This window comes from Cariama cristata, unplaced genomic scaffold, assembly GCF_000690535.1.
Source record: "Cariama cristata isolate BGI_N322 unplaced genomic scaffold, ASM69053v1 scaffold1590, whole genome shotgun sequence".
NCBI lineage: Eukaryota > Metazoa > Chordata > Aves > Cariamiformes > Cariamidae > Cariama > Cariama cristata.
The window spans coordinates 7,447-21,240 of record NW_009596134.1 but is presented as its reverse complement, the minus strand read 5'-3'; the positions used below and the strand labels follow the sequence as shown (position 1 = coordinate 21,240).

Below are 13,794 nucleotides of genomic sequence, written 5' to 3'. Positions count from 1 at the left end.
TAACTCTGTCCCAGCTGAAACCAGGACAAGTGCTTATGAAGGACTAATTTTGATCCTCAGATGTGCTGAGCCAATTGCAATTTCCCCTTTTAACCTCCTCCCCCCCCCCAAAAAAAAAACCATAAAAAGGATGTAATCACATTTGCATGCCTTATGACATCTGGGTTTTCCTTTGTTTTTTCCCAGCTGACATAGCTGCAAACCCCCAAAACACAAAGAAGTGTGTCTGCATGACAATGACTAAACATTAAGTACAGAGATAAGGAACAAAGTTCACAGGCACATAAAACAGCCTGCCACATTTGTTCCTAACATGATCCAAGCTAGGAGCAGCTGCCGCCACAGGCAGTGTGGAAGTGACTGTCACACCACAGAATTTCTGCTTTTTTGGTAGTTTAAAAGCAACAGCTGTCACAGACAGACCCTAACAGAGCCTCACAGTGTATAAAGAACTCACTGCATTTATTGTGAAGCAAATAGATGGTAGGAGGAACACAATGTCCTAAGCGTTTTATGGGCTGTGTCATTCACTTCTCAACCCTTCTTATGAAAAGATCTGTGAAGTTGTCAGCTACTACCTTTGGGGGAAAAAAAACCCACACAGCTGTAACATGGATTGCCTTCCTACTGCCTGGTAGAAGAGGAATGGGATTATTGCATACATGTAACACTGCTTGCAACATAGCTTACGATACTGCAATGATGGTGAAAACTTTGCTCTGCATCATTTGGGGATCTCGGGATTCACATTACTGAGCACCAGACACTTTGTGCCACCAGGCCTGCTCCTTGTACTCTCATCTAGATAACCTGCTCTTCAAAGCATAGTCTCCATACACTCTTAATCCTGATTTGATCTTTCTACTAAAACACCAACATCTTGCCCTTCCTTACTATCTTACCTTTCTTTAAAGTCTGGCTTATCACCTGCATGGAAATGCAGAGCCACGCACAGTTTTTGGTGGGTCAGAGTCAACACTTGTCAGCAGTTGCTCAGATGCAGGTTAAGGAACAGCATCCAGCACGGATCCTCCTCCCAGGCATCAAGACTGGTATGCAGATGACCACACAGAGAAAGCTTGTTCAGGTAGCTGAAAATCCACCCGGAAAGCTGAATTTCAGCCAGATCAGCTTCCTAAATTGGCCCACAGTTGGCACATCGGCACTAACACGAGTCTCTGCCACAGAGATATGCCAGAGCAGATTGATCTACAACAACAGAAACCCTTTTGGTCCACGTGGTTTATACCTGCAGAGGGAGTCTGCTCCTTTACAGGAGGTTTTGTCAGCTTAGCTATCAACAGCAAACTCATTCTGCTATAGCCAGGGCTTGAATCACTGTCACAGGATACAACTTCCCCACTGCTTGTGGCATGCCGGCAGCTGGCCAACATGCAGTGATTCAGCACTCGCCAATGGCTCACACAAGTTGGTTTTTTTTTTTTCCTCTCCTCTCCCCTCTGAATGTAAGTCCACAGGCTCAAGTGATGCCATGGGGAAAAAGGGGCTGGAAACAGGAATTGTTTTAAGCGGTTTTCCAACCCTGTGCTATCTTCAAAAGCCAGGCAACATGTGTGTGGAAAAAGGCAAGCAGACTTTTTTGTTCTTGATTTATTTATTATTATCCAAATGGGAGGGGAGAGGATAAAGCACCGGGAAAAACACATCCCTCCTGCTTTCTAAACTCTCTATATATCCCTTCTGTGGCTCCCTCTTTAAATTCCAGTGCTCTGAAACCTCAACATTAAAACAGCAACAAGAGGTACAGTCCCTATTCTAGGATTTCTTTGACTTGCATGTCACTGTCAAACTGTCAGACATAAAAGAACCACTTTGGTTCACCGTCTCTAAAGTTTTGCTTGTATTTTCACCTTAGGAAACACATCCATTTAGACCCTGGAGACAAAGCTGACCAAAAGTTTCACTGAGCTGAACTAACCCATGAATAAGGTGGCAAAGCACAATTTATTTCTGAGGTAGCACGAGAGTAAAAAACACACCACAATCCACTGCATGGTCATAACGCAGCGGCAGACTCGCATAAAACCCCTGTAAACAGGCAGGCTGTAAATTCCACTAGTTGTCTCTCTCAAGGTGACCTGCTCATCACTACAGATAAAACCTGACAGATTTGCCGGAGTTTAAGCCCTCCCAAGACACATCACTCATTTCACTGTTAAAGTCCTACTTCAAATGTGCAGCCAGCACTACAATAAAGTTTGGAAGCCCCAGAATTTGGGGGGAAGAGACAAGATGGTTTCTACAGGAAGCTTAGGTTTGCATCTGCTGATTTTGTGTCCGCTCTCTTGTCCTTAGCTGCAGAGTAAGTGCAAAGAAGAATTCGTAGAGATTGACACCAAATACACACATGTGCACGCCCCCATGCAATTTTCCCTTGCACTTCAAAGCTGCCCTTTCTTTTTAAAGTTCAAAAAACCACTCAAAAAAAAAAAATCATTGAAGCTTGCATGAAAGTGGTGATTTCTCCCCAAATTAGAGGGAAAAATCCACACAGCCAGCACTGCAAAACAAAGCACCTTGTGAACAGGAACACAGGCACACATCAGACAGGAACAAACTCTCCCACTCCTCCTCTACGTGCTGAGCTTAATTAGTCCTTCCAAATCATTGCAAGAATGTGATTAGGATCTCCTGGGAGCCAAAACACACTAATTCCTGTCTCTTTGCTCTTGCCTAATGCGATTAAAAGTAAGAACAAAAGTAGTAATTAGTGAGAAATAGGATGCATCCATCCGCTGCTGAAAACGATTGCTTTTAAAAACTGCTTAAAAACCTGGAACATCTCTCAGTGCAATTTAAGGCAAAAGGCATGCCTGCACACCCCCCCACCACAAGGGTATTGTTAGCGGTTTTATGCCCACGTTTAAATGAAGGAGAATTACAGCCCCCATGTCTCAGATAAAGGCAACTCCTGTAAATAATGCAAGCTGCTCCTCCGATTTAACATTCAGAAATCTAAAAAGACACGTTTCATTTTAGCATTTAATAAACACATCAAAAACCTTCAAAGAGGAAGCAGGGGACTGCTCTCCAGAGATTCTGCTTAGGAAGATGTCTGCATGACACAGGGCAGAGATCCCCAGGCCGCCAAAAGCATGGGGAACAGCACAAATGTGTCACTGTGCTGCTTTTCCCAGATTGAGCAGGAGAGTATTAGCCCCACAAAGCATCGTTCTGCAATGTCTCGCAGAAATCAGACCACAAAGGAAGTGAAACTGCCTCACTGAGAAGCACAGACAGAAACTTTTAGTGTTTTCCACATAGCCTAACCACAGATACACCCTCCAGAAATACCAACAACCTTCATCTGTCTTCAGGGACCATCACCAGGCATCAACAAAATTGGACAAGCAGTCCCAGCTGCTTAAATCAGGTTAGTAAATCCAGTGGACAGGGATTTGGCATTAAGACACACTGCTTCTCAGAGATGGCAGTGATGAAATTCAGAAAACACAGTATCTGTTTTAGCTTTCAACACTGCAAAAGTTGAATCGAGTAAACCAGAAGCCTTCTCAGTAGAAAAAGCCAGCAGCATCTCCTGAACAGATCAATTTAAAGGTAAAGATAACTCACAGGATTGCACCTTCCCTGGTTTAGCCATCTCCCTGTTTTACAGCCTCACCGGTTACTGAAGCGTAACAGTGGCAGTCTGAGTGATCAGCTACAGCAGGGCATCCCAGAGACAGAAAGCATAGCATCAGTTTGAAAAATGCTCTTTTTAAATGACTTTGTAACTGTCCAAGCCTCCAGAAATAATTCCGAAACATTAATTCTGTTTGGGGGCGAAGCAAATAAGAGAAGTCTTTGAGTCTAACTCCTTAAAGAGCATGTGGATCACCATATATCCACCCACATCTCTCCATCAATGATTAGCAACTCTGGACACTTCACACTTAGGAAGGACAAAGCGGAAGGAAGACAAAGAGTCCACTGGAGAGACTAGTTTGGACAAGATAATTACAGGGATGCAATTAATCTTCTGTTTCTGGCCAATCAACTTTTCAACCCTCTCTGTCACCCTGCAAATTTGACTGCTCAACCAGCTAGAACATAATTTCATGGCAGGTTGCACGCCTCCCCGTTTGCTTTGCTTCTGTTTGAATCTTAGCCGTAGCCTTGTGGTACCGATCCTCAGAAGCGAGGGGAAGACAGAGAGAAAAGCAGGATTCCCCAGGGAGCATTTGTGGAGGTCTAACATTGGCTGTGATCACCGTCTTACTGTTTTGGAGTAGTTTTTCACCCGTTCTGAACTTGTCCTCTTAGGCAATTCTACTTTTAAATTTCAGTGAAAGAGCACACAGGGCCAAGGTTGACACTTTTGCAACACCTGCTTTATGTAACCAGAACTGAACTCACACATTGCAGGCTTCAGCAAGCAAAGTTCTCCAAGCATATGATAAGTGTCACAGAGTTATCTGACTGTTTTATCAATTGACATCTCAACTCTTGACAAAGATGAGTTTCAACAGCTTTTAGACCCAGCCTCTTCCCTGCTCCAGGGATAATCTCACCAGTGTTCTCAGCACTGCAAACCAGGAAGGAGACGAGGTAAGGTTAAACGCTTTTTAATCAGAGGCACGCTCCTTCTCTAAACATGAAGGTGGCACAAGGAATATAGTCCCAGGATGACAAGCCAGGTCACAGGGTGCAACCTCCTGCTATCAAATGCAACCACGTCTTACACTTAGACACTGGACAGTCAAGTTTCATCTTGAATTCAGTTGGAGTTTGGTCCCAACTACAGCTACTATAAGGCTACTCCAGTACTTACACCTCCCTTACACAACCAAGATTCCAACTGCCAGATTAAGCCCATCCAAGGCCAGTTCACTTCATAAGCTCTTGTGTCAACACTGCCTTCCCAAATTGATCTTGAGCCACTGCTGGCCTTTTCCCTCCCAAGCATTTTTACAGACAGCAATCACCTCACACCCAGTCTCTGAAAAAATATCATCAGTATTCTTCTCACAAATGGAACTACTTCTTCACAAGTTATTAAGCAGCCTATTTGTATCCCAGCTGCACCTGAACACCATGCTAGGAGATAAGACCTCACTGTCCCCACAGATTACGTAAACAGGGAGAGAATTTGGTCTAAGGATTTCAGGAACTTTACCAAAAAGGTAAAGCGAGAGAGAAGCGTTAAAAAGTCATGGCTTATTTTTGTAATTCACCGTGCAACTTCACATCTTTTGCTCTTTGACCAACTCTGAAAGTATCAGTTTAAGAACACACATCTGACTCTTACTAGGAACACTATCGAGGCTTTAAAACTGGTTTCCACCGTAGTACAGTGTAAGACCACATAAGCCTGGAAAGACAGCTTTCCAGCTGGACAGATGACAATACACGCCATGCCTGCTTGATCGCCAACACTTCGAGCTGCTGGTTGGTGACTAGCCAGCCAGCTGGCCTTGTCCTCAACCTTAGCATTCTGGCAGGCTCACAGATTTCCAGTTCAGAGATTAAAATTGAAGGGAGCTACTTCAAAGTGACACTGCTCTTTTCACCAGCCCCCACTGACAACCAGCCAGGCTACATTACACTGGTTCTCTTTCCCAACTGCCATCAAGCCTGTATCATTTAAGAGTGTGAAAAAAGCTGAAAGGGTCTTGTGTAGAGAACTATTTCCCCCAAGTTAAACTGTCCCTCGTAAAGCTTCACCAAGAAGAGCGATTAGCAACTAGCTTCTGTACAGCTATATCAGCATGGCATATACCAGAAAGAGCTTGACCTCAGTCTCAGCTGGATAGCAGAAGGTACAATCACTCTTAAAGTCAGAAATATCCAAAACATTCATGGGACACTTAAAGACATGCTACTTACAGCACCACAAGAGTTGGGGCCCCCGTTGAAGAGCGTACAGGCAATCCTCACTACTTCTGCTTCCATCTTCCTCAAACCAGGGAATATATCCGGATGGAGAGGATTACTCCAGGCAAACTCTTCATATACCTTCAGAAAACAAAGACAGAAAAAGTTAGCCTTGCAGATGGAGCACTGGATTATCAGTGCACATTTGAAAACTCACCATACCCACTGTATAAGCAAATTAGCTGCATTTAGCCATAACGATACTGCAGATCTCCTTGCACTTAACTCCTGTTGCAAGTAAATACCACAAGCTGGGAAGCTATGGCTGAGGGGTAAAAAAAAATATAATTTGTTTTTCTAGGGCATTCTGGCATCTGAAGTGATTCTATAACAGAGTAATATTTCTTGTTGCAAAGACAAGAAATTATTTAGCTATTTTTTTAAACAAAGAACACAATATGCACCCTACAAGTGCTTTACACAAAGCAGGCCAAAAAACTTACTTTGCAGAACTAGTTTTCAAGTTGAAAGGGGAACTCTGAAGCAGCTAGAAAAGCACAACTGCCCACCCACACCGCAACAAAAGTGGCCGTGGAAACCAGTATTTCATGCTCATTCTGCAACCGTGGGCTCACAGGATAAGGCTGGAACAGGCCAGTTCCGACCTCCTGCAGTTGAGCTTAAAATGCAACTGCAGGGACATTAAAAGAAATACAGAAGAATAAACCACCAAGCAATCAGCACAAACAGAGGGAATGTTTCCACAACACTCAACCCAAGCTGAGGCCCCTCTAGAAAGGCTGCTCTGAGCTTTCTGTTTCCCCAGAAGTGGCAAAGAAAACGTCAACACAGAAGAAAACAGCAATAGCAATCACCAGAGCTCATTACAGCTGTTATAAAAGCCATTCCCAGGAGCAAGAAGGCTAGACTTCCTTTTCTAGCAAAAAACACTTGAAGTAGATATATTTGAAGACAGACCTTTGGGCTGTTTAGGTTATTTTCCAACATTCTCAAAGGGAACAGTTCCTGAGTAGGTAAACAGACCTAACAAAGACACCACTGAAGCATGCCAATGCTCCATTGTTATAAGATTTGGACCACACAGTAATGCCAAAAAACATTTTACAAACTTCTTTTTTTGCTTAAACCAAGAGGTTCAGTTTTGCTCGGTGAAGCTGTTCCAGTCCAGAAGTCCCACAGTCACCCAGTAACAGGACAGCCATGGATGCTTTCAGTCCAGCCTGCAGCAAAGGCCCATCTCTTGAGGGTGGGCACTGCTGAAGCTGATCTGTGGCAATTTTATACCTCCTACCATTCCCTGAATTAGAAGGTCAGTACCAGCTTCCAGTTCATTTGTAACCAGCTTCTGTCTTTCTTACTCAAAACAACATCGCATCTGATTAGATCCCAGTTATCTCTACACATTGTTTTCGCAGGGACAGTCACTTGGCCAGCTTTACACTGCCTAAATGCTTTGCTAACAATTCCCCTTCCACCTACATTTACCCTAAGCTCTCTCTTCAAAATTGGGCAGCCTTAATTTCAGATCTTCCCTATTTATTTTGAAAGATGCTGGAACAGCGTTGAGAGGTTTCTGGTCACCCTGAAGACTTTAAGGAGATCTGCAAAGATGCAAAGTTAGACTGCTTGCCCGTTACCTTCACTAGCAGATGGGTGAGTTTCTCTTCACCACTGTATACAGTCCCAGAGACTTTCCCATCTTGCCAACGTACATCTCCTGAAAGAGAAGGAAGAGCACACTGCTTGCAAACACAGACATTCTCAGAAAGCATGTAGAAGTGCACAGAGAAGTCCCCTCACCACTTCTGCAGATGAAGAGTCAGCTTTTGAGATTTCACTGATGATGAACACGTACGATTTTTGTGCTACAGAAATAGCTCTGTGTGATGCTAAGCCTCTGGCATCGTGTATCCCGTGAACTTAGCAAATTGTAAGTAAATGACGACTAAAGTGTCAGCACATAAACAACATCTAGCTGCAGCAAGCAGTTATATTAATACGTAATCCACTTAATCTCCACTCAGTCTCCCCAAACTGCTGTCCAACCAACTGAACTCTAAAGTGGCTACAGTTAAGCCACTTCCAAAGAGCACCCATGACCAGTGTAAGCTGAAAAGAGGAGGCCACAGGAAAAGAAAAAAAAAGGAAAGAACCACCTGGTGAAGGAAGGAAATAATCAAAGGAAAACACAGATAGAAGCTACATAAGCAATACATAAAAGCTGAAAAGAAGGAAGTTGTTACAGAATACTCAACTGCAAAACTCTCTTTCTGAATTTGGAGTAGATGCACTGTTCTAGCAGAAAATTCAAGGCACTTCTCAAATTTGGGATAGGAGCAGGGCAGTCATATCTTCTCCTCTGGATAGCAAGTCACCAAAATTTGCTCATTAGGAGTAACAGGTACATAAACCAGGGTGGAGAAATTTACATGAGTGAGGCAACCTCAATTAAGTTTCAGACACGGCTTATGCGGACTCAGACCAGGAGAAGAACATCATCATGACTTTGCCTTCCTTAAATGGCCTTTTCAAGGTACAAACTATTATGACTTCAATTAAGACATCTTGGAAACTCCCTAAAAATTCTGCTTGGAGTTTTTTGTTTTCTTATTACGAGTATTCCCTGGGGCTTCACAGAACACACATTTCTGGTAAAAGCCAAACATCAAGCCAACTGCTCAGAAACAATCAAAAACGCACTCAAGTAACTTCCTTGATATTTCTCATCTCCTCAGCTCTCCCATCTAGAATTCTTGGAGCAGGAACGGAATTTCACCATAAATATCCAAATACAGTATTAGAAACGATCAATACTGACCTTGGTCACTTCCAGAAGGAAAACAGACAATGATTTGCAAGCAAAAAACATCAGGAAAGAAATATTTAAGACTAAACCATGAGCAGGAGTCATTAGAACTCATTTAAGAGAGTAAGTTTAATATTAGTCTATGAAACAGACCCACCTCTGCTGCAGTACAGACTCATTCATACCTTTTGAGCTGTACTCTTTCATCTTCTCTAGTACTTCAGGCTGGCTCATGCCTTGTTCCGGCAGCACTTTGATATAATCCTTTTCATCTTTCAGGAAGGATAAACTGGAAGTGACATCATTCAAGGCTTCATCAATCTTCTTTTGAATCTAAAGAGAAAGGAAAATCCTATCAGCAATGGCACTGGCCATATTATAAATTGTTGCATGCACGCAAGATTGAACTCACTAGCTACATCCATCCTACTGAGCAGAATAGATAGTAACTGTTTCAGCTCTATGACCAAAAAGCATAGCAGAGCTCAGAGCCACACAGTTCCTTCCTACCAACCTCTCTCTCCAAAACCAAGCTGCCTGGAATGGTGAAGTGGCAGACATGGGTCTCTAAAACCACAGTGGGAATTGTCTGTGGGAATGGTAGCTGGCACAGCCCAGGTAACTAATATGAGGGATGGCAAGCAGCACTTAGGCCGCTGCTCAGCTACACTTCATTTAATAGCACAGATATCACCACAACATTCAGACAGACTATGTTCTTTACTGGGTATCGATGAGCACTGGAAGCTTTGAGTCCCTTCCTTAACGCTTGAGAAAAAGCTCAAGGCAAAAATACTGCCTTTTAATCCACCAAACCTTTTTAAGTCACAGTTTTTAACTTGTGGAAGCCTTTAGATGTGTTCTATTTTGTATCTTGTCTCCTCTGCCACCATACACACAGTTTAGAAACTCATGAAAACAGAGAGAAGCAATAAAGAAATGTCCATTACAGACACAGTTAGGAGATTTCTCTCTTCCCACCCACACCTTACACTCAGCAGGCCCAGACTTCTTCTCACAACACATTCCAAAGTAGAGACTCTTCTTCCAGGCAAGACAGGTGTTGGGATATCATCAGCTTTAAAGACTTTTGGACATTGGAATGCCTCAAAGTCAAGGCCTCCTGTAAGCAACTGATAGGTTATCAGGTATCAGCCTACCAAAGAGCAGAAAGAGTACACAGACAGGACACACCAGGAGTCCTCTGGCACAGGAGAGCTGAACAGTGCTAGCCCTGAGAAGGTAAGTCTGGACAAAATAGGGATCATATACAAGGAGCCCACAAAGGATCCTCTTCTAACAGGCAAAGCAATATAAAGCAGAAGAGAACAAATAATTAATTCATCTAATCAAGGGCTACTCAAGTCAGAAGGTGAACAGACCTGACTCCCCCAATCAACATGCAAATATGCCAACACATCAAGCAGAAAGAAGCACAATTAAGTGTGATACCATCATTTACTAGGTAAAATAAACCAAGCTTTGCACTTCTCGATCATTAAGTCATTAACATGCTAAAACATGCTGACATTTGTAGTTTCCAGTTTTTATGCAAAAAACCCACATCCCCCAAATGCTCAAGCTTGTCTCATTTTAATGATTACACAAACTTCCGGTATCTTTGTGCTATACTGTTAACTATTGCTAATAGGTATCTCAGCTCTAAACTAATCGCAGCCAGTCATCTGATTAAAAAAATTATCTTCTATGTTGCACAACAAACACCTGGCTATCTCACACTTGCTCAAGAATAAGACATTGTTTCAGAAGAACAACTCAAGTTCAATCCTGTGTCCCCTTCTTCCATAAATAAAATTTTCTTAAAATCTAACAACGAGGAAATGTTATTGGAAAAATCCGTGCACATATTCACTGATTCTTGGTTTTAAAAAAGTGGCACCCTCATTTTATGAGAGTAATACTATGACAAAAAGACTGGGTAGAAATTACATCTTTCATTAAACCAGGTGACAGCAGAAGACCTTCCAGATCTATACCCTTGGATCATTACAATCACAGTAACATGACAACAAAGATGCACAGAACTAAGTTCTCAGTAAGCACTATGCAAGTTGAAACAAGGACTCGGGATAATATTAAGAAAAGTTGTTCAAATACTTACTATAGCCCCGACAATTGGCATTTTTCTCAGCAGTTTAAAGAACTGTTTTTTAGTTCGGGATGTTAAACCTGGAAGACAAAAGTCAGAAATTAACCTAAGATGACTCAAGAAGCAAAAATGGACTCGGAGCACAATACTTGTGATACAGCCCATGACACAGGTTCAGTATTTCTGATCCCAGCTCAAATAACAGTGACCAAGGGGACATGGTAAGACAGATAAACGTATCAAAGAGAAAGGCTCAGAAGTGGACCATGCTACAGAAATATCTGGCTTGCAGAACAGTAGCCATCTATGAGAATCAGTAATTTGACTTGTTTTCTTACTTACAAGGGAATTTGCACCCACATATGGAATTTTACAGGGAAGAGGGATTTGGGGATTTGCTAAAGGGAAGGTCTCCAGCAAAAAGGGAAAATAGTTTTTGAGATTATTTTCTGCCTTTTGGAACCGAATAGTACTGTAACACAACAACTCAGCAACGTGACACAGGCTCCCAGACCAAAGGAGGAAATAGTAGTTCAGCCATAACGTGACAAGGATTCACTCTGTGTCTGGCCATCTGATATAGCAAATGCATGATGCAACGGGAGGTGACTCAGGGGAAGGGGATGGACAGAGGGAAGAGCAGAAATTCCACCACAGCCCAAATACCGAAATGAGAAAAGCCACTACTGACAAACACCGGAAAACTCTTGGGGTAGCTCTAAAGGCAGGAATGAAAGCAGGATGACACAGATGCTTTATAGCCACCAAAAATGCCTTTTGATTCCTACAGGCATTTCAATCGAGTACCAGCAGCTACAGGACACTTACACCAAGAAATAACTAAAGCTTTAAAAATCAACCATTTTAGGACTTTGCAATTATCTACATTTTCCCTTCCACTTTATATATTTCGCTTCTGACATATTTTGAAAAGCTACATAAGGACAGTAACAGCAGTTTGGCCCATTCTCTAGCAAATACTCACTAACACTCTGACAATAACATTTCTATTACACATTTGAGTGTGCACACTGTTTCATTAACAAATTCCACAGTGAGAGAAGACTGCAAACTCCTGAAAAATTCAGACAATCTAATTGGATCTTATAACAGCTAGTCAATACTTTAAAAAAGCTGCAACAGTACAAATACCAGCCAGGAAGCTAACATAATCCCATACTGAGCAAAAGCTTCATAATATTTTGTTCCTTCCACAGATGTTCTCACTATCCAGCTACTCCCACCTTTCAAAAGAAAAAAGGCTGGTTGAGGAAGAGAGGCACAGAAGTAAACATCAAGTTAAACTTGGCTATTTTTAAACAAACTGCCACTGGAGCAGAACCCTAAGGCCTGCAGGAACTGAAAAGCACCATGTTGTCATCTGAGAGCAAGGTCATTATCTCTATCACAAAGAAAACTGCAGGTTCATCAAAAGAGATCCCACTGAAGAGATGCCAATATCAGAAACCACAAAAAACAGGAAGATGCACTGGAAAAAAAATCCACACACCACCAGCAATTATCTTGAATATCCTGAGGATGAAACACGTCTCCAACACCAAATCAAAACCACGTCTCCTCCCACAGCAGGAAGGGCAACAATCAAGAGCAAGAGATATCCAGATACTTTGGACCAGTGACTAGGTTCACAAGAACTCAGATAATTTCCCCAAGTTTTGGGCGAGAAGTGTTGTGACAAGTAAATGGTTTAGCCAAAAGCAAAAGGGAGACAAGAGGAAAGGAAGGAGATGCAGGCGTGTTCCAGGCTGGCCTTCTGCACCCTCTGAAGGAACGGGGGTGTCTCATTGATCAGACAGGACTTGACCTTAATTTGAAAGAAGGTTTTGTTAACACTCATCAACAGCAGAAAGTCTGTTCTAAGAAGCATTTGGCCTCGTTCCATTCTCTTTCCTTCCCTAGGAACAACTGTCTCCCCTCTCTTCCACCCAAACATAAGAAAATCCCCCATTTCAAATACTTACTCTCAGACTGGAAGAGGAAGCCATGCAGCCACACACTTAGAAGCGTAGAACAAAATGTCAAGCCAATGAGTTGCCAGGGTTCGAGTCCATCACACTGGGCATTCACAAAGCTCGTCACTTTCTCCCAATACATCTGGAGGATTTCCTTGTAGGGAATAACAGCATCCTGCGCAAAGGAAAACGAGAATGATATTGAGAAAAGTTCAAATGTACAGAAATAGGGCATCAAAAAGCCTAGGAGTCTATTGTCTATTAAAAAAGGTGCTTTTCAGTACGCAGCCCCCATGCTCTCTTTAATTCTTGTAAAGAGAACAGGTAGCAGATAGCCGTCATTCACTTCCAGTCGAGAGCCACCAGTAAAAACACACATCTTGAGAGACTTCAAATACCCAGACAGAAGTGCCAACGGCAGACGACCAAGATATGCAAGCTTCACAGTCCCAAGATCCATCACCAGATCTTACCACCGCCCAAGAGAAGCAACTGTGTTAATATTTTTTTCCCCAAGGAATTATCATGCAGCAAGTGAAGACTGAACTACTATAATACACCCACCAGAAAGGGGCCACCATTCATCAGGTACCACCAAAACAGGTCTATTAAGTACCTCAGGTTGGATTTTTAAAGAACACGCAAGTACTCTGCAACTCCTTAAGTTTAAGATCTAATTGGTAAATTCCATACAAAGGGAAGACAGAAGAGACAAGCACTCCTGCTGCCAAAATAAAAAAAAACCCAGAAAAAACTGTGATGCAATAACAATTACCATGTCAAACTAGCAATTATTGTCAGGACAGAGCCCAAGTACCTAACGAACAGCTTCAAAGCACACTCTTTTCAAGAGTCTCAGAAGAACAGGGTGGGGAAAACTGGATGTACACAAGGGAAAAAAGGCCATTTCCCCAAAACAGGGGTCTTCAGTACAATTCTCTGGAAAAAAGGTTTCTAGAGATAAGAAGAATCTAGGTAACCACACTGTTCGAAGCTATCACCAAAAATAAGTATTTAGGGGGGTTGTTGTATGTTACAGACAAGAGCTG

At 42.5% G+C, this 13,794-nt stretch overlaps 1 protein-coding gene across 1 annotated transcript; it reads right to left on the bottom strand.

Annotated features, from left to right (window-relative positions):
* Window positions 1-5,847: 5,847 nt before the first annotated feature.
* On the bottom strand, window positions 5,848-12,920 carry LOC104165027 (sphingosine-1-phosphate lyase 1-like; the record flags this gene model as incomplete). The annotated part of the gene is made up of 5 exons (XM_009704537.1): window positions 5,848-5,976; window positions 7,494-7,573; window positions 8,848-8,995; window positions 10,785-10,852; window positions 12,755-12,920. Coding segments are annotated over 5 exons (591 nt in total), but the record flags the coding sequence as incomplete, so codon positions are not given.
* Between the last annotated feature and the right edge of the window lie 874 nt (window positions 12,921-13,794).